A 21,357-nucleotide genomic window follows, 5' to 3' on the forward strand; every position below is an offset into this window, starting at 1 on the left:
ATGAAGAGGAAAAGAGCGGCACCTGTTGCTAGATAAGCTGGAGGAAACAAGCCATTGCTGCCAACCCATCTCTGAGCAGTTCTCCTGCTCCTTCCCTAGTTGTGGCAATGGGTAAAGCCAGTTAGTAGAGAAAGTGATAAGCATTAGGTGCAGTGGTGTATGTTACACAGGGTCTTTGCTCAGGGCTTCAGGCATTTCATACGTGAATCTGATTTGAAAGCAAAACTAAAATATATATATATATTAGGATGGGAACGTTGACTCCAAGACGTAGGGCTGCAAGGGCTTTTTTTTGATGTTTTTAAAATCTCTAAAGGTCTCTGTTTCCCAAAGGAGCTCATTCACAGACTGGCTTCTGTTTATCTCTCTCCTCCTTCTCTTCCCCCTTCCAAGGCACTTAAAAACATGTTTAGCTTCTGAGCAGTGTTGAGGAGGGGGATGAAGGAGGGGGAATCTGTTCTTGCTGCATTTTCTTCTCTTCAATGCGGGAGGAAAGATTGGAATGACGGCTTTTTGAGGCAGGCTGGAAGTGTTGGGCTGGGGCCGGGGGCTCCCTGCCACCTGCAGCCATAGGAACAAGAAGCATTATTTGGCTTCCAACTGTGCTTCGAAGAAACCAAAGTCCTGGAAAGTTATCGAACAATTTTCTCCTGTCTTGGTGCTTATCTGTAGTTGGTTCCTTATTCGCTCAGAGGCGAACTCTGCCCTATATTGGGTGGTTGGCAGGGTTGCTTAAGGGGAGATTGAGAGAAATGAGGAGTTGCGGAGGAACAAACAATTACGGGAGGGATGTGGTATCCCCTCATTCTGTACCGAAAGTATCTGGTTTATAGAGCCTGCCCGTGTGAGAAAGTCAAGCAAGGTTGCTGGGATCAGAGATTGACCAATTAACACTTAACAGCTAATTGAAGAATGTTGCTGAACCTCTAGAAAACTGTTGTTGTGTCCCTGCAAGTTGCATTGTTTGCTCCTAACAGGCACATAAAATCCAACAGCGAGGAAGTACCGTATGTGGAGCACTCAGGCTAGATGGAATGGTTTCCCCTTGTTCTGTTACCTCCAGATTTTTTAACTAATTGATTTGACCAAAATACTCCAGAAACCCTAGTAGAGCCGGACAGCCGCCACAGGACTTCCACGAGTAGGGCCATCTTAGTTGATCCTAAAGGTCCTGGCTGAGCTTAAGTAAGGGCTCTGTTTAGGCACACAGGAGGGTCTAAGACGCTTAAGGCGTTATCGGTTGATATGTGTGGGGCATGAGCTTTCTTTGTGTCCCCCCCATCCCCCCCTCCAGAAACCACAGGAGGCTGCACAGTCGGACCAATCTCATTTTCAGCCTGCTGGAATCCTTCAGCTTTGACAGTCAGTCATTTCTCAGGTTGTCTTATTATTAACAGTGTGTTTTCTGTTCAGCCGTTTTAATCAGATGACGTCTGCTACAAATGTGCCTGGTAGCGTGCTTTCTTTTCTTTTATTTCTTTGTAGCAGTTGCCTTCCAAGAATAGAAGGTCCCTGCTTGTGATTAACAAGGAGGGGGGGTCCATGCTTCACATGTGTGTTCCCATTTTCTTTCAGATAAATAGCAGTCTCGCTATTATACGTTTTGGGGATTTCTTGTTGCATTGGTTAATACTTTGGTTAAGAAGCTCACGATGCCTAATCACCGGAGGCAACAAAAATCATTATTGGTTGAGCTTGGTAGTTAAGCTAGAATTCCAAACAAGCAAGCTGTCCTCAGCATTGTTTAACTCTTTGGAGAAAGGCCCTTGCAAGGAGACGATGGGCTGTACTTCATGTTAAGAGGCCCTTTGTTTGGAAACGGGGCATTGCTCTTTGGCTGGCAAAGCCTGAGATTGTTAACATGTTTGCTTTGATACTTCCCACTAGATTCTCTGACCTACTGGGGTACAGAAATTAACATAACCTCCACAACAGGATTTTGCCTATGCAGGCCTGTGTCAGGCAGTGGGTGTGTCTTGCTTTGGGGAAACGCAATCAGGTTCATTAGCTGAGCCAAGAGGCCCTTCTTGCTGTATGGTTTTTCCTCACAGAAACATCTAACGCTAATTTGGCAACTATGTGAAGATACTGTTTGTGACTGAGTAGAAAGTCAAAGGCCCTGCATTGTTTAATCTGCATTGTGGTGGTGGTGGTGGTAATTAAATAACCAGTGTGAAATTTGATCATAGGTAGCCGTGATGGCCCATCAGACAAAATCCACCAGTAGTTGTGTAACACTTTATGTTACCCACCAAATAACACAACGTATTGATAAAATATTTGACTTTCCCCAGAATTGTCCATTTGGCTGGAGGTTTGGGGCAAAAAAGGGAAGGGGGATGGGAAAAAAAAAGATAATTCAGGATCAATGTTTGGAGATTTCTGATCATGTCCTGAAACATCTCTCTCATTCCTATCAATTTTCTTGGTAGTTTTTATATTAAAAATTCTCACAGCAGTTTACAAAATTAAAACCAGCAATATAAACAGATCATACCACCAGCCCAAATTCATCTGTGTTCATTAAAAGTCAAACTAAAAGCTGTCAAATTAAAAGACACCAGTACAAGTTCTCATTAAAAGCCTGGGACCACAGGGGATTAGACAATAGACAATTCTTTATTACAGTGAATGACCAGCACAGGTAAAACAGGTAAGGTACCAATTTACATAAGTCTAAAATTGTTTTTACTAGTCTCTGATATCGTCACCTGGGCTTCCCAAAGGAGGGAATTCCATAGAGTTTGAGTGCATACAGAGGGACACTGGAAGATACCAGTATGGTGTCTGCCTATGATGGTACCAGAGCAGAGCTTCACTGGCAGCTGGATGGCGTGTTATGTGAACTAATGCTTCCTCAGGTACTTGGGCCCCTTGAACGTGGCCCCCAAACAACAAAGAGCCAATGAAGTTGTTGAAACTCAGACGATATGTGCGCCTTCCTGTTCATTTCTTGTCAAAATAGTGGTAGTTACATTTTGGACCACCTGGAGTTTCTGGTTGGCCTTCAAGGGCAGCCCCATATAGAACGCATAGTAGAAGTCTAATCTGGAAGCAACCAGAAAACAAAACAGGTGTCAGTGAACAAATCTGTCTGATCCAGTAGGAGGCAGAGTTGTCAGATCGGTCTCAAATTATATGAGTTCCTTGGCCATGGATGCTATTGAGATTATAGGAAAAATCTGCCCTCTAGAAACATCTCCAGGTTCCAATCCTGAATGGGCATTTCCCTAGCATCATGATTTTCCAAGTTTTGCTCAAACTCTGTTGCTGTGGAAGTTGTTCAGGCTATGATATTTCACAGATCCCCCTGATGAAGCATATGCAAAATGCGTGGGGGTCTCAGAGTTGAATTAAAATTCATTCTCCCATTGCACCAACTATGTCTTGTTTTCTGCCAAGTCACTCATCATCATCAACTCCATCTTATTTGAATTACATTTTAGTTTGTTTATCCTCACCAACTCCATTACAGGATCCAAGCATTGGTTCAAAGCCTTGAGATCCTCACCCGGATCAGAATGAAAGGAGAAGTAAAGTTGGGTGCCATCAATGTATTGGTCACACTGTCCTCCGAATCCCCCACAATCTCTTTCTGTAGACCAAAATCCAGCATGATGAAGAGTTCTGGGGGAACTCAAAAGCATTCCCACTACTTTGTGATACTTGAGTTGGTATTACACTGCTGTGAGGTTTACATCAATCTACATGGTGCTTTATAGAAGGCGCTTTATCTGCACAAATTTAAATCTTGGGGCAATTGAAAAAGTTAGCTTTATTCCAGACTCTTCAAGGTGCCCAATCAGAAGATGCCCTAACTCCTTTACCCAGGAAGCTTGATCGAGTAGAAAAAGAACAGTTCATATAAAAGGGGTTTCATAATGTGCGTGAAACTCAAGACATCTCTTCTAGACATAGAGACCTGATATGGCAGAGATGGGTAATAAAATATGCCACAGTTAGAGGGAACTTCTGTAATATCTTCATCTTTCTCCTTTCCTTCCCCTCACTTGACTTTTCTTATGACCTGGACTGAAGCAATTATTGTATCTTCTTCAGGCCAATTCAATTAGAATTTTTCAGTTAGCAGATGTTAAAAGTTACTGTCAATTTAAAGTACATGTGCATGTGCCAGAATACTAAATGTAACTGAATTATTCCCAATCGCCTACCTTTTAGATGTTCAGTATGTAAATCATTTCTGCACCAAATTATTATGAGCAAAGTGTGTGGGGGGGCCTGAAAAGGTACCCCCCCCAATCCTTCCACTGCCTTATGTTCATGGGGGGGGGGTTCAGAAGGAGGAGGGGCTGCCATTTATTACTCTGCTTCAGTACCATCTTTTCCCCTGCTGTGTTCCTTCCCTGAGCCAATCAAGAATTATGTGATAAATGCAGTGATGTCATGATGTCATGTCAACAGTGACAGCCCTATTAACTTGTCATTATTTTGCATCATCATGAAGCGATTCAGAGTTAGAGGCAGCTCTGAAGTGATGGTGGGTAGGGTACCATGTTGTAACCACCTGTGCACCAGTTCAGACACTTCCTCTCACCCATTATAAAAATGGAAGGGTAGAGCAAGAATATCTGTGAAACTCATGTGCCCAGATACATGCTTTGCTCACCCCTGTGGCCATGCGTCTTCTAGATCAGGAGGTGCAGATCAGATGTGGCATTCCGAAAGCTCAGCTTCTGGGACAGGCACTTGGCTGTTCCTGCATTCTTCTTCATCATAATGAATTAAGGTTTTGCAGGAGCACTGATGGCTTAATGTTCATCTAAAGTAAAATCCATGTCCTTTTTATTACCCTAAACAGGGAGTTTTGACATCTGCCAGTTTAGGTTACTTTCTGTTATAATTTTCTGCTGTGTTTACCAAGCCTCTGAGCAAGGCGATGAATAACCAACAATAAGCTTTTATGATTCAAATGGATTAATTTTCCACTATTGCTAGGAAAGCTGGTATTTATAGCCACAAAGGACTGTGGGAGAAAGTGGTGAATTAAAAAAAAAAACATTCAGTGTTGCAGGCCATTAGCTGCTTGATCCCTTTTTTTCATTCTTCCTCCATTTCTGCTAGCAGAAGATTGCATTTCCAAAGCCTCCTTCTGACAATGAAGACCACACCCCTTGTTGTGAACAGTTGTTAACAGGTTCTTTCTGTGTTCAGCTGCATAGGGAGATGCTGTTTGCAAACTGTATAGAAGGCAAAAGTTAAATTAGTATAGAAAAAATTCAGTGTTTGCAGTAAAGCGCTTAAATTTTCTGTTGGGATAGAGGAGAGGCAGAGTAAGAGGAGTAACTTCATCAGATAATACATTGGTGGAAGTTGCGCTGTGAAGGTGTGACAGCCCCACTATCTTCATAACTGCTATGAGGGTGACTGTGTTGTGTCTTCGCCACTCTAAACAGTGTTGTGTTTCTCTAGCCCAGTGCAAAAAGTTCTGGCTTTCACATTAAGGAGTTAATTCACAGTGGGTAGCCGTGTTAGTCTGTTTGTAGTAGTCAAAAAGGGCAAGAGTCCAGTAGCACCTTAAAGACTAACAAAAATATTTTCTGGTAGGGTATGAGCTTTCGTGAGCCACAGCTCACTTCTTCAGATACAGCTAGAATGTGAATGACACATTCTAGCTGTATCTGAAGAAGTGAGCTGTGGCTCACGAAAGCTCATACCCTACCAGAAAATATTTTTGTTAGTCTTTAAGGTGCTACTGGACTCTTGCCCTTTTTGATTAAGGAGTTAGTATCTCAGTCTCAAAAATCCACTGAGGGATTACACTTGGCATGTGCAGCCTTTGCCTGGTTGTGATTGTGGAGGAAGAAAAGAAAGGGAGGGGGGAGAGGGAGAGAATTCCATCTGTTTTTTCAGATAGCAAATGGTGAAATCTATTTTTATTCACTTTTACAGTTGCTTTCTTCCATTGAGGTTCAGAGATGTTCCTGTGCCCTGTTCAGAGTCTGCTGATCTGACCACCGTACCGATTTGGTCCAGATCCAGCAGCCAGTATTTAGTTATGCTTTACTATGAGCAAAATTAATCAGCAAAAAGTTTAGGTAAAGACAAATGAAAACTGGCATGTCATCTCTTTGGCATCATGGTCCCTGGATGTTTTGCAGCAGAGGTGTAATCTGAGATGAACTCCTTCTTCTAGTAATTTCTTCAGGAGATGGCTACTTTCATTTATCTATTTGAATTAATACCTTCCAACCTTTTGTTAACTTACTGTTGCTGACGAAGGTCAGCCCTTACAGGAAGAATTTACAGCACTTTGAAAGGTGCTCTGGTTGTTACGTGTCTTCTAGAGTGAGGGTTTATTGACTGTGAGAGGCATTCAGAACAGGTTAGTCTTGCCTTTTTGCTGTCCAAGCGTAGTTTGTGGGGAATGTGCGGTCAAGAGGATGCACACTTTCCCTCTTGGAGATCACAGTGGGGCATCCATCCAGAAGCACTCCATCACTTATACATGTGTGTTGCTGACATTCACATTTTGTTCCTTTCAGTTAACTGCCTGCATCCATGGGTCTGCAGCTATGCTTTACCCAATGTTCTGGCAACATGTTTACATCCCTGTTCTGCCTCCGCACCTCTTGGACTACTGCTGGTAAGGTTGGGTGTGTGTTTCTTTTTCTTGTTTTTCTTTCCTTTAAAAAAAAAAAGCTGTGCCACTTTAAGTCTTTAAAGGTTTCAGGAGTTTTTAAATAATGCAGCTGTTCAGATCTGTCGAAAATGTACACGTTTGTGTGTGAATACTAAGTGACTCAGAGAGATATTGCACGGTCCAGTTCAATACTACATGCCTCGTAAATTACTCTAGCATATCTTCTTATGGAATATTTCCACAAAGTAATTTAATCGTATGTAGTAACTGTTTTCCTTTTCGCCCTTCCTTTCTCTCTTTTCTTTTTTCTTTCCAAGTGTGTTGAGGAGATCAGCAGTAAGGGATATGCTTTATTTGGAATTTCTACCCTCAAATTGGAAGGATGCTTTGCTTTGCTGTTTTCCACCTGCTGACTCATAGAACAATGCTGCAGTAAATACAATTCAGAGGTTTTTGCAGCTGGCAGCCCCCCCCCCTTTTTTTTTTGCCTTGCAGGATGGATGTACATGTGATGCCTACATGTGATGTTCTTTTGAGTAATAAAGTTGCCTGACATGCAAGAAGTGAAATTGAAGGTTGACTAACTAGGTGACTTTCATTGAAAGAGCAGCGTACATTTGTGTCAATAGCTATGAATCCAGGTTCATGCTTCAAGTGAAGAACTCACGGTTATCACTGCAGTGATCTCTTGATCGCTTGAATTTTTGATATTGCAGAGCAGTTATTACAGAATTAAAGGATTTAACATGACACCCTAGAGGCTAGCAGATGTGTTGTGGCAGAAGCTTTCACAGGCCAGAGCCTGATTCAAGCAGATGCACTTCGACCTCACTGCTTACAGTGTTATCTGTATCATCAGGTACATCGTCTCAATATACACATCATGTCTCTGATGCCTCTAGTTCACAAAAGCTTGTGCTACAATAAATATGTTAGTCTTTTAGGTGCCAAAGGTGCTTTTCTTATATCATTGCAAAGGCAACCATCCCTTGCAAATAAAGTCAGAGCATTATTGGGAGGCTTTCCATGAATAAATGAGCCTCACTTGACTCCAAAAGACAAGAGTTTTATTATAGCGACGTGCATTTACTGACTTGCCACTTGCTTTGCATACTTGGTGTATACGAGCAGGGTTGTGTTAGAGGGCGGTTTCTTTTTCCAAAATGTAGCAAGGGTTAGCAAGTATCTAAATAAACGTTTCATTGTGCAGGTGTATTAATTGCAGGGGGTGGATGGGTTCTGGGTTCCTAGAAATAATTCCCCCTTTTCTTCTTCTTGAAAGTGGCCCCTACAGAGTCACCACTCCAAATCTGGCCACTCTGCTCTGCTGCGATCTTTGCCATTGTGGTGCATTTGGAGATGGCTGTGCCAGGTGCTTGTGGGAAGTTGCTGGTTGGCGCTTGCCGCTTCAGGCCTCTAAGAGAAAATGACTTGCAGCAAAATGTAATTATAGCAGGAGAAGTAGCTATTTTCCCCCTTTGATTACAGTATCCTGTTGGCAAAAATATTGGTTAGTTACATACATTTACTCAGCAGAGAATAAATAATGGTTTCTCGCTCCCCTTCCTTTGCTTGCATTATTCAACATACAAAGCTTCTAGCTTTGGCAGCCACTAAAATTTACCAATAAACACCTGCCACATTTTTAAGAATAGCTTTTGAACTGCAGTCCCCCCTCCCTTCCATTGGCAACATCCCTACAATTTGCCAGCTAGTCCCATGCTGCTCCCATTTCTCTCTTTCCTAGTTAGTTTTGTGTGGGTCCTTGTTAATTCTGCTCAAAAGAACTAAGCAATGATGTGCATGTGTGTGCGCACATGCAGGGACGGGGGGGTCTTTGCAAAGGAAAAGGTGTGGAAGTTTCTGCAGAATGCCTGGTTCACCTGGAGGTTAGCCTCCAGTTTGAACCCCCACCCGAACCTCAGTGCCCCAGGAGATAATCTGTCTTGCCTTTCGGGTTTCAAATTGGAGAGGCCCACTTTCAAATCCCCACTCACTTGGTGTCTTTAGGCCAGTTATGGTCTGTCTCAGCTTAACTGAGAGAGCAAGCGTGGTGCCAGCGTGGTGTAGTGGTTAAGAGCAGTGGTTTGGAGCAGTGGAGTCTGATCTGGAGAACCGGGTTTGATTCCCTGCTCCTCCACATGAATGGCAGAGGCTAATCTGGTGAACTGGATTTGTTTCCCCACTCCTGCACACGAAGCCAGCTGGGTGACCTTGGGCAAGTTACAGCTCTGTTAGAGCTCTCTCAGCCCCACCTACCTCACAGGGTGTCTGTTGTGGGGAGGGGAAGAGAAGGTGATTGTAAGCCTGTTTGAGTCTCCCTTAAGTGGTAGAGAAAGTCAGCATATAAAAACTAACTCTTCTTCTCCTCCTCCATGATACAAAACCATTCCCCCCCCCATCTGAGTTGGGCCTGGGATGCTGGATTCTGTACAGTGAATTATTAAACCTTATCCTTGGATAAGGGCATGCTTGGCTAATTCTCACAATAGTGACTTGCATGCATTTTAGGGAATTGGGTGCACAGCCACAGGTTTTCTGACGCATTCTGCTACAGCTCCCACTGCAGTTGCTTCAAGCCACTTTTAAAAACAGAGTGGTGAGCTTTACTTCAAAACCTGCTGCAGGCACCGTAGCAGCAAATGGCAGCTTGTGTTCTTTTGCACGTAGTTCCTGACCATGTACTTAAGACCACATCCAGGCGCCCCGTCTGTCTAACGTGCATTTAGCTGCCTTGGGCTGGTGTTTATGTCCTCTAAGCAGACATGGTTATGGGTGGTGGTTTGATTTCTTTACCAAATACTGCTCTTTAAGACCAGTTTTTGATTTAACCCCAAGGAGAGAAAAATCACAGGGATCTCTGTTTCATCGCATTATTTTTAAGCTAGAAGAAGGCCCAGCTCCTGTTGAAATAGAAATTTCCCCCCTCAAGGATATACAACCATCTAAGCAAGTGTCGTCACCTTAAAGAAACTTCAGTAGTTCCTGTCATTATCCACAAACGCCCCCAAACTGGCATTTGATTGATGACTTGATTATCTGGCGTATGATTTAAAGAGAGAGAAGGGTGCAGGTGGAAGAGGCAGAAAACATTTGTTCAAGTTTGCTCTCAAGTAAAAGGCCAGTAGGGCTAACTAGCATTCTTAGGAAAGTGGCCAGAGGCCGAAACATGTACATTTTGAGGTGGTTTGTTCTTCTGTGGATGTTTAAATGTTAAGTGCATCCCTATGTTGAGAAGACCTGGAATGGAATCTTAAAAAAACTATTATCTCCTGGTGAAATGAAGCCTCCATTTTTACTTGCTGCGCAGGAAGGGCTGGTTCCCAATCATTTGCACGGCCAGCGGGTGCCCTTTCTCTGCATAATAGGCTGTGTGCCTGTAATTAACACACGGAGGGAGGCTGCCAGTGCCGGCTTTTTCCTTCAGGTGTTCTCGGCTAGGAGTTGTCAGGGCAGCGGTGCGTTCTGCGCAGGGGCTTTGACTCTGGGCTTGAAAGATTAAGCCTGCGCTAACTTCCCCAACAAAAGGGCTAAGCAAAGGGCCCCACGTTTGGGAGCGCAGGTGGGCCCAAAGGGAGCACACAGTCGAGAGCCCCTGCGAGGGGCTTCTGGCTTTGAGAGGCTTCGCAGAGTCTGCGACACAGCAGGGTTGAGGGGGAAATGAATTAGCTGAACAGGCGAGCTGGAGTATGGATAGGAAAAACCCTATAATTATCAGGAAGAATCTAATTGCACTTTTACAAACACAACAAATGATTATCATAACCTGATGTGAACTTTAATTAGAGCAGTAATCACACACTATAGTTGTCTGAATAAATCAATTTACCACTAATTTGTGTGCCATAAATATGTTGTTTTAAAAATAGGTTTATCTATTTTAGAAGCGGTGTGAACTTTGAAGAGGTGCTTATGGCCACAGAACCTGCGCTGCGCATGCCACTTCCTCCCTGTTCTCATCTCCTGCTTCTTCCTGGGTCCTGTAGGGGCTGGGGGCTGGGGGGGCTTGTTCCCTGAGACTAGATCTTCATTATTTCTGACTTCACCTCTCATTTGGGCTTTAGTTTTTAACCTTTAATTTCTGTTTGGTGGTTTTCTTTGCAGCTGTGACTTTAGAAAGAAAAGATAAAAACAAAACAAAAGCAGATGGTAGTGGAAAATTTAAGTGATTGAGAAATGTTCAGCTAGACCTTTAGTTCCTTCGCCTCTTCAGGTTTTAAAAATACAGATGGCATCTGTTGGTTGGTGACCGCCTTGCTACTTTATGGATTAATTTGGGACATCAGATTGCTAAAAGAGGCAAGTCGATTATCTTCCTAGCCCTCAGAACTCCCAATTCCTTACATTTCATACTCTCCCCCTTCTGTCTCTGTCTTGGCGTCTCCCTGGTTCTTGCTATATTGTAAAATGGTCAAAAGAGTACAAATAATTAAAGATCCTTAGTGTTGAAACGGAAGGAGGCTTATGAACCTAGTGACTACAGGTGCAATCCTGGAGCTACCCTTGGTGATCCACATGCTTGACCCCATGAAACTGCTTTGAGTGACTTTTAGCAGATGCAGACAAGAATAGAGAGTGAATAACCATTTGCCTTGCCATCTAACTGTTAGGATAGCTGTCACTATACAGTCCTTGGGGGTCTTGGACAGGGGCGGATTGTTCATTTAACTTACAGGGCGATTTCCTACTGGACTGCTACCCTAAACGGCTTCTAGTGGTCAGGAGCGAGTATCACCAAACTCTAGCAACTCTGCCACAGCCTCAGGAACCACTTGGCTCAAACCCTTCATCAGCAATGGTGGTTGGTCAGTTCACCAATTGCCTTTTCCTGCATTGCAGCCAGTTTCCAGGAAGAAGCAATGTGTGAGCTGATTCTCACTGTTTGTATCACTGAGCTGAATAATCCTTCAACAGTGGCTGATAGCACCACAGGGGTCAGTTCATTTGGCTTGCTTTGACTTTCTAGACCACTCTTTGTCTTGGGAGGGTAGAGCCTGGTTTGGTTTCTTCTCATCACAAACTTAGTGAATCATGTTAGCAAAGATTTCTCACAATGGAGTGTGTGTCATTTTGCTGAAGGATTTGGGAGATGAAGAAGCAGTCTGCGGGATACACAGTTGGTGGGTTCTGCTGGGCTTTTTTCTGTAAGAAGAATGAAGTTGCACCCCTCTTTTTCAGACTACTTAAAGAAACACGTCAACTGAAAGGTTCTTTTCTTTTGTGCTGAACAGCAATATTTTCTCTTAGTTGCATTTCAACATTTCCTGAAGAAAATTTAGAACTGCACAGGGGTGACTGGTGAATTTTGGAGTAACAAGATGGAGTGATGTTTAAGCACAGGTTTCTCATATGTGCTCATCGCTCCAGGGTGACCTGTCTATTTTGCTTGTGAGCATGCATATTCTTTTTGGACATTTCTCCTTCTTTCTTTCCAGTGAATAATTCACAGCCATCCCTCTACCCCCAGTTTATCTGCTTGATCTGAACACTGAACAGCTCTGAACACTACTCCACCTTGCATTCTCACTACCAAGCTAGACAGTGCAAAAGAAGAGTGCCTGGTCGGCACCACTAACATTCTTAAGTCTTTACACAGGCCAGGCATGCAATTAGACATTAACGGTTATTACCTCTTGGTCTTCTGCAGCATACCAGCCCTTCGCATGTGGGTCTTAGGCCAGCAATACTCTTATGGGTCAACAAGTGATCTCACTGAGTAACTGGCAGGCCAGAAGGCAAGAAGCGAAGATATTTCAGTGGTGACTTTCCTGAGACTTTCTAGAGGTAATTCCCTCAAGGATGAAGCCAGGAAGAACCCAAAGATGAGGGCCAACATGTTTAGTGGGTTACAGTAGTACAAGAACAAAAGGCAAAGGAAGTATGCTGTACTGTGTTTGTTGAATTAAAAAATAAATGTTCTACTAATCTTCATTCTTCAGCTATTGACCACACATTTTGTGTAGAACTTAATGTTGGGAAATCCCCCCTTTGAAATTTTCCTTTATGTGACCTGCCAATTTTCCATTTAGCATCTCCCAACCTTAAGGGAGAAGAGTTAACTGTATTTAGCAGCCAGAGAAAACAAATTGTAAAAATGTGGCTATAATGAACAAGGCAACGTGTGTTCTTTTGGACTTCATCAACGTTCTCTTGTTACCATGTGAATGCCCCCCTTCTTTTCATAGTCTCTGTCACATCTCCTTCCACAAAGGCATTCCACACCATGGACTAGTGTGCTGATGAGCAATTCTCCTTTATTCATCATTTTGCCTTCATGTGTAACGGATGAAATAGTATTATACCAAGTCAGACCATTGGTCCATGAAGCTTGATGTCTCCTCTGACCAACAGCAGCTCTCTAGTCATCTTAGGCAGAGAAATACTTTTCCTAGCACTTGCTTCCTGAGATCCTTCTAACATGAGATGCTGGGAATTGAACTGGGGACCTTCTGCTAGTGAACCATGCCCCCTCCCCTACTTATGAGAAGTTATGTCTGTTTACAGCTATTAATGCCAGATGCTGGGAACGTTTTGATCGTGGCCGTGTCTGGAGCTGATCCAGTAAGGCGATTCTGATGGGTACTACATTCTGACAGTGAAAAAGCACAATTAAGTGTGGGTGGATGTCGTTATAGCAATCTCAGTCCTCTCTCGCTTGCCCGAGCATCCATTTGGGTGGCTATAGATCTCTGTGTCTGTCTATAACACTGTTTAAAGCTGTTTGTACCAGCAGCCTTCCAAACTTCCTGTTGTCAATGAATATTTCTGTTGGTTTATTATGTGTTGTGTGAGAAGTATTTCCTCTTATCCTGTCTGGCAGGATGGGGAGGAAGGAGAGAAGCATTTAAATACTTTTGCTGCTATTTCCAGCGAGTTGTTTTCTGTTGGGCTGGTAGCTGTATCTCTCTGTAAGAAACTGCCCAATGATCCACCTCAGTATCATATGGATAATCTATTGCAATGTCTTCCAGCAGCCTATAGAGTCCATTTGCACACTGCAGAAATATAGACGACTTGAGAATCCCAGCAGAACAAGATCTGCGAGATATGAAAGGTTCTGGGTACCTCTGTAAGGCCTCCTTTTTTTGTAGAGCCAGTGTGGTGCAGTGGTTAAGAGCAGTGGTTTGGAGCGGTGGGCTTTACTCTGGAGAACTGGGTTTGATTCCCCACTCCTCCATATGAAGCCAGCTGGGTGACCTTGGGCTAGTCACAGCTCTCTTAGAGCTCTCTCAGCCCCACCTACCTCACATGGTGTTTGTTGTGGGGAGGGGAAGGTGATTGTAAGCCAGTTTGATTTTCCCTTAAGTGGTAGAGAAAGTCGGCATATAAAAACCAACTCTTCTTGTTTTTCTTCTTGTAGTGGATATTCTGTGCTATCCCACTCTTACAGATGCTAAGTTGTTTCACTATAACGCTACATACCGCATTAGACTTGTATTCTAATTTGCTGCTGTTAGTTAGGAGTGTTTTGCACCTTCTCTTTATGAATGGATTACTCTTTTTATTGAATCTTGTTTTAATGGCCTCTTTGTAACCCCTCCCCTGTATATAAAATCAGGCCCATTAGATGTACACTTCATGCACCTGAAGAAGTAAGCTTTGGCTCAAGAAAACTTAATGCTGGAATAAATTTAGTCTTTTATGGTGCTACTTTATGTCTGTGTAATTTTGCTATGACAGACTAGCCCTTGGGAATTTTTTAAGAAGTGTGATTCTGCCCTGGCTGCTTTCAAGTTCAGGGGATATAGATTGATTGCCTAACCGAAATACCAGACTATTCAGACATGCTCAAATATAGCTTAATTTCTCATTGCTTCTTACAACTGAACGTTTTCCATTGAAAACCATCAGGCATGAGATGACAGGAAAATTCTATCTGTGGTTTTTGCTTTCTGATGGTTCATATATATTCTAGCCATCATTGGGTATATGTGAATATATGTGCGAATGTGCAGGGAATCCCAAGGTTTAGAAGCCTTGAGTTATTCAGCTGGAGAAGTAAATTGTTGCAGTTAAGTTCCTCATCTTCCCTATCCTTCTAAGTATGTTCTGCAACATCTTTGATGTCTTTGATTGAGGAGGTCTGACGTTGCAATTAAATATTTCATGGTCTTATTGCAGCCCGTCATTAATTGAGGAAAACTGACAGGTCAACACAAAGCAGCTAATTAAGTTTTGCAGAGCTGATTTCTTTCTGTTCCTTGTGACAGGCTGTTCTTCTGGACACCATAGCTTATGCCCAGTTTTCTGGAATACTGATCTCTTTCTGCTCTTTTTCATTATGCTTGCTGAGGTTCACGAGATGAGACATTTGCAGTCTTAAGACTTCCTGCCGGGGTTTAGACATCGTATTCTTGACATTGAAGCTGTCGTACTGCTGAACCTACTTAATTAGAAACACATTTTATTCTACGTCAGATGCTGGAGGAGGTTTGGCTGCCCATCTAGCCAGGGAAGCCCAGAGCTTTGTGTGTCTAAACAAATGTTTTGTAGTTTTGAGTTAAAACCGTTGGCATGGAAGATATTGTTGTGATGGGTAAAACATTGGAAGAAAGGCAAACAACTGTCCTGTGCTGCGAAGAAGACTGGAGTGCTTGGTGGTGGATGGGTGGCTTTTTGCTTTCTTTACTGTGCTCCTGGTATCTCAGCATGCCCTGCAGGCCATTGCAAAGGAATTGGGAGATGAAACCCTCAGAGGCAGCAGCTTTTCTACATGCAGGACTCCTTAATCTTTGGTAATGAGTAAAAAAAAGAAATGTGCCAGAAGATGACCGGTGAAGGACCTTGCCAACAGAGCGAGTTCCACAGGAAGCTAGCAAACAGACCTTGCTGATTAAACAACCTGTGTTGAAAGCCTTTTTTTGGCCATGCCATCTGACCTTCCAGCTTGTACACTCTTCCTGTTATCCATTTTGTCAAAATCTTGATCTTGCCGGAGATACTGCTGCAAGGTTGGAGTATGGGGAGTGGTCTCAAAAGCACTTCATTTCTTTATTGTAAGGCTTGCATGGTATACCTTATTTTGAGTCCTGCTCTTACAGTTTGCCTGTATACACATGGAGAAGAGAAAAGGGGTAAACCATGCTGCCTAGTTGAGGCTACCTGAGCAACTTTAAATAAACACGGTTTTTTGTAAGGCAAAGCAGTAAACCACTGCATTTGGATTTTGCCTGTCTCCTGGTTGATCTGCATAATGTCGTATTACTTCAGTATTCTGTGTTTTCATTGTCAATCTCCAGGTTTTCCAAGTGAAAGGTTCTTTGATAGCAGGTGCTGGTCAAGCACTTTCTCTGCCTTAGACTTGTAGAGCTGCTGCAAGTCAGAGAAAGCAATATGGAGCAATATGTCTTTTGTATATTTTCATGTGTGTTCATTAAGGCTGGGGAAAGTCAGTCTCTGATCTTTGTTAGTGCCTAGAATACCTAGATACTGTGGTCAAAAACTGAATCCAGACAATAAAGAAATTACGCTGGTTAGTAAGGTTGATGTTCTGAATGGGGTTGTATATCGCACTCTGGATGCTGAATGGTGCTTACTCTGATGGACGCTCTGAAGAGTTTGTTTTGTTTGATCTTGCCCTGCTGGAAAATTAGGCTTATGTGTTCAGTATGAATGCCCCCTCCCAGCTGCATTTAGTTTGGAAGTTGTCTCCTCTCTTAGACTCGGCCTTGCCATGCTGATCTCTGCTTACTGTAGCTTTGTCACAGGACTACTGTAGAGTATTCTATGTGGGGCTGCATAGTAAGACAATCTGGAAACTACAGTTGATACAGAATATAGTTTATTATCTTCTTACTGGAGCATGTAGGTTTGATCTTATCACATCTATTTGAAAACAGCATCACTGGTTACCTGTATTTTTGCAGGCTCGATTCTCACTACTCTTTCTTACATTTTAAAGCCCTGCATGATCTGGGCCCCACATACTTAAAGGACCGCCTCTCCTGGTATGAACCTGTGCACTGACGTAGCTCCTCCCAGCAGTTTTTTCTCACTATTCTTCTGCTGAAGGGCATTAGGATTTTCTGCTTCCCTGTTGGGAGCATTTTTGACTGTGTTGCTGTTCCTGTGATCCTGAGTAGGTGAAGAGATCGTCCCTCTTCGCAAGCTCTGCAAAGCAGCGCTGTTTAGGCAGGCTTTTAAAGGAGGTTGAAGTTTTTACTTAACGGAGAGGGGTTACTTTTTACTTGGGGGTAGTTGAAAATTTATGGTCTGGCTGGTCATTGTTTTATTTTTTGATCCTGTACTGTGTTTATTTTGGCAGGTGCAATTTTGTTAGCCACTTTGAGTCTCTTTGAATGAGGGGGGGGAGGCAAGGTTTCTTCTAAACAGCCGAATAAATAAATGGGAGAAGTCTTTTGCTTGGGAGGACTGAAGAACTGCTGTCAGAATAGAGACCACTGAGAGTGATGAACCAAGAGTCTGGCTGTATATGAGGCAACTGCATGTGTTCACACACTATTAAGCCTGAAAAAAATCTCTTGAGTTTGTAGGTGCTGGCATGAGATTCCTAAGAGGGCAGGTGATCAAGCACCTGTGGAGGCTCCAGCTTTGGTGGTTGTCTCGCCAGTGCCATTTCCCCCAGCAGTTTTGCTTCTTTGATTTCTGAGCCTCCAAGGAACACGAACCTGTTCTATTTCCTATGCTATTGTTTGAGATCAGGTGACGTGTGCTTCAGGAGAAGAATGTTTGTTTTGTCCACCATCCAAGGATTTTTCCCCCTTCATCAACTACCCAGATACAACTTTTTGTTGTAACTCTTTTAACTCAGCTCTTTCTGCTTCTTTTCAGTGCTCCAATGCCCTACCTCATAGGAATACATCTAAGCCTGATGGAGGTAAGTTCCTTCTAAACTTCCTTTATTGATGTGTTGATTGTCTCCACTATACGGTGGCTTCTGCAAGGACGCACTTTGAAAGACTCCCTTATATGGAGTGCTTGAGAATAGCTCCACTGTGCTTTGGCCTCCATCACTTCTGTGTTCCCAGCAAGTGAAGGAGCCCCAAGCCCCACTTGGATTTCATTACCAGTAGGTACCTGTAAAGATTGCATTATGGGAGAATGTGGTCTTGCAGAGAAGGTGGCCTTGCAGTTCCATCCATAATTGTTGTTCTGTTGGCTTTTCATCTTGGTTCTGCTCCAACAATAAATATAAATGTTCAACATCATTGGCAGCCCTGTGTATCTCACATATACGCACCCACTGTCCAGTAATCTTCCTGCATAAGAAGCAGCAGAAGAAGAGTTGATTTTTATACCCCGATTTGCTCTACCTTAAGGATTTTTATACCCCAATTTGCTCTTACCTCATACCTTGCCTTCCTCTTCCTGCAACGCACACCTTGTGAGGTAGATGGGGCTGAGAGTGTTCCGAGAGAACTGTGACTAGCCCAAGGTCACCCAGCAGATTAGAGTCTGCCGCTCATGTAGAGGATTTTTGGAATCAAACCTGGTCCTCCAGATTAGAGTCGGCTGCTCTTAACCACAACACCATGCTGGTGACAGCAGTCTTGGACTTGGCATTGAAGACTTCAAGACTCCTCAGCTTGTCATCCTTGGAAATGTCAATGTTCATGCTGAGGCTGTCCTGACAGGAGAGGCTCTGGGTTTTGTGACCATCGTCAAAACTATAGGCAGTCCCAGAATATTCTGGTATCCTCACACAGAATTGATTTGACTTTACCTGGGGACAAAATGTATGGCTTGATAATAGAGGAATTTTCCACTCTGCCCTTGTCATGGATTGGTATTGTTTAGAATCACAGACACTCAGAACCTCACCAAGGATGAGGGGCTGGTCAGGATGGTCCATGAAGCTGATGGATCTGGAGGGTTTCCTGGTGTGGTGGGGATATTTCTGGTCAGCAAGTGGCATTTCTGCCATCCTGTAAAATGTGGGGATGACCCAGCTGGTGGATATGATTACTCTGGAGCACCTCTTCCCTCTTGGAGACCATAGAAGTCTCCTTGGTTTACTTAAGAGTTTGGGCAAGTTTCCAAACAAATTATTACATCTCTTTGTTGGTACTCTATTTGCAGTGGGGACCCACAAGAAACTTGCGGGTACAGTTATACCAATCTCCCCACCTTTGCTTCCTCTCCACTCGCCCTACTTCTCTCAGTCTCTCACACTTCCTCCCTCCTGCCACCTTTTTTTTACTCTCTCTGTCCTCTATGCCTGTCACTTTCTCTCTCATACTGCCCCCCACCCTATCACTCTCTCTTTCTGCCCCTCATCACCATCCCGGTCTCCCACCTATTTCCTCTCCCCCTCCTACAGCAGCAGCGGTGGCCCATGGCACTTCCAGCCACCCACCTGCTCCACCCACAGCAGCAGCAGCAGCTCTTCTGAAATCACAACGAATCTCCCAACAGAGATCAGTTTCCCTTAGGGTTGCCATCTCCAGGGAGAGAAGCAACCTCAGCAGGGTATATTGCCATAGACTCCACCCTCCACTACAGTCATTTTCTCCAGGGGAACTGATCAGTTGTAATTCTGGGTAATCTCCAGCCCTCACCAAGAGGTTGGCAATGCTAGTTCCCCTGAAGGAAACAGCTGCTTTGGAGGGTGGGGTCTATGGCATTATACCCTTCTGAGGTCCCTCCCCTTCTCAAACCCCACCCTTCACAGGCTCCATGCCTCAAACATTCAGGAATTCCCCAACCTGGATTTGGCAGCCCTATCTCCTTCCTACCCTACAGCCAACCTATCTATATCTGCCCCTCTAAGCTTTCCGTCCCGTCCCCCCCAGCAGCCCCTGCCTTGGGAAAGTACAATCTTTCTCCACAGTGGGGACCAAAGCAGCTTACATTGGTCTCCTCTCCTTTTTATTTGCATAACAACCCTGTGAGGTAGGTTAGGCTGAAAGTATGTGATTGGTCCAAAATCAACCAGTGAGCTTCCACAACAAGATGGGGATTTGAACCAGGGTCTCACACGCCCTGCTCTGAAGCTCTAACTGCTACACCACACTGGCTTTCATAGGGTGGCTGCTGTTGAACAGTAGCAAGCAGCCAGCCCTAGTAGAAACATGCAAGTCAGGTGGTATCAAGTCACCCAGAGGTTACTGCCAGGCCTAGGGTTGCCAACCTCCAGGTAGGACCTGGAGATCCCCAGAATTACAACTAGGGTTGCCAGCTCTTGGTTGGGAAACACTTGGAGATTTGGGGGGCAGAGCTTGAGAAGGTCAGGGTTTGGAGAGGGGAGGGACTTCAATGTCATAGAGTCCAATTGCCAAAGTGGCCATTTTCTTCAGGTGAACTGATCTCTATCGGCCGGAGATCAGTTGTAATAGCAGGAGATCTCCCACCACCACCTGGAGGTTGGCAACACTAATTACAACTGAACTCCAGACAATAGAGATCTGTCTCCCTGGAGAAAAGGGCTGCTTTAGAGAGTGGACTCTATGGCATTATACCCTGCCGAGGCCTCTCTCTTCCCCAAACCCTGCCCTCCTCAGACTCAACCACAAAATCTCCAGGAATTTCCCAACCTGGAGCTGGCAACCCTAAGCCTGCCCATCTTCATATAGAAAGTAGTATAAGACATTCTCCAGCTTCTTTCCTCTGCCATTCCTCTTCACAAGTTCTCAGTCAGCCGAGACTGGGGAAACAGACTGGAAGGCCAAGTAACAGTGGCCTCAGGCTGCGAAAAGGGCACTACCCTGGGCCTAACTCAGTCGTGACCTATGAAGAGTTGCTGTAATTCTCCTTCTCTCTCTCACTCTCTTTTCAACAGGATTGAGTTAAAGCCAGAGAATGTTATACTGCCCCCCCACTTTATTGTTTTCTTGTCTTTCACATAATTCATTGCTCCCCCCCAGTGATGGAAATCTAGCCGTGTTTGTGAGTCTTTACAGACGCCTGTAAATGCTGCATTTCTGTCATAGCACATAGTCCCCCCTTGTTTGAACCAAGAGTAGTTTAGCTGTGTGCTTTTCCAGCTTTGCTGTACAGGGTCTAGCATTTGGGGCTAAATAAGTGTGTAGCTGTAGATTATTTAAAGAGTGGAAGCTGTAATCTTCCTTGTTAATGCGTGTGAAATAAATAAAACTACCAGCTTTTAAAGTCAATTAAAAAGAATAGAAGCCATGATAAAACAATAACTGGAAAATGGCCAGTTAACAAAGAAAAGGTTGAACACGAACGTATATCAGGTGCCATCAGAACTGTTCTCCAAACCACATTCTGTTTTTCTAAATATGGAAAGTACATAGTTATTATGGCCAGAGACACTGGGCTGGATCTTGTGGATCTGTCCAATGATCCTGGTGCTTGAATCTCTGTTGATTTCTCTCCCTCCTTGTGATTTATCTGCATCCTAGTTGTTCTAACAGTAGTACTGAATAATGCTGCTTTTTACTTTGAATTTAGAGTGTTGTAATTATTTTATATTTATATTTTAACAGTTTGTTGACACGTATATTTTGATTTTTTTTAATGTTTGAGTGTCGGAAGCCACTTTAGAATGTAAAAGTACATAATGTGTCAGATCTACATAAAGTTGGGTTTAATTTCTAGAATCATTTAGGGCTGATAAAGAAGCAGTGCCTTGCTTATTAACGCAAACCGACAAAATATCTTTGAGGGTTAAAATATCAAACACATCCGTAGGTTGTTGGATGTAATTTGCTCTGACTGGAAGGCTCTCCGGTGAGATAATGTAATCCCTATTTTATTTTTTTGTCAGAGGGTCTGTTTCTGATTTACAAGCCCTCCAAAAGGCAGAATCTATGGACTTTGCACCACCCTTTATT

The 21,357-nt window shown here is 43.6% G+C and overlaps 1 protein-coding gene across 1 annotated transcript in view; it reads left to right on the forward strand.

The window, feature by feature from the left end:
* The window catches only part of DENND1A (DENN domain containing 1A), a 263,127-nt gene that overhangs the window by 149,520 nt on the left and 92,250 nt on the right, over positions 1 to 21,357 (forward strand). Inside the window, exons 10-11 of the mRNA XM_056860470.1 lie at positions 6,504 to 6,604; positions 17,393 to 17,438. Of these exons, the coding sequence (XP_056716448.1) occupies positions 6,504 to 6,604; positions 17,393 to 17,438 (147 nt within the window). The remainder of the gene's footprint in view (positions 1 to 6,503; positions 6,605 to 17,392; positions 17,439 to 21,357) is intronic.

Source organism: Euleptes europaea, chromosome 14 (genome assembly GCF_029931775.1).
Source record: "Euleptes europaea isolate rEulEur1 chromosome 14, rEulEur1.hap1, whole genome shotgun sequence".
In the NCBI taxonomy this organism is placed as follows: domain Eukaryota; kingdom Metazoa; phylum Chordata; class Lepidosauria; order Squamata; family Sphaerodactylidae; genus Euleptes; species Euleptes europaea.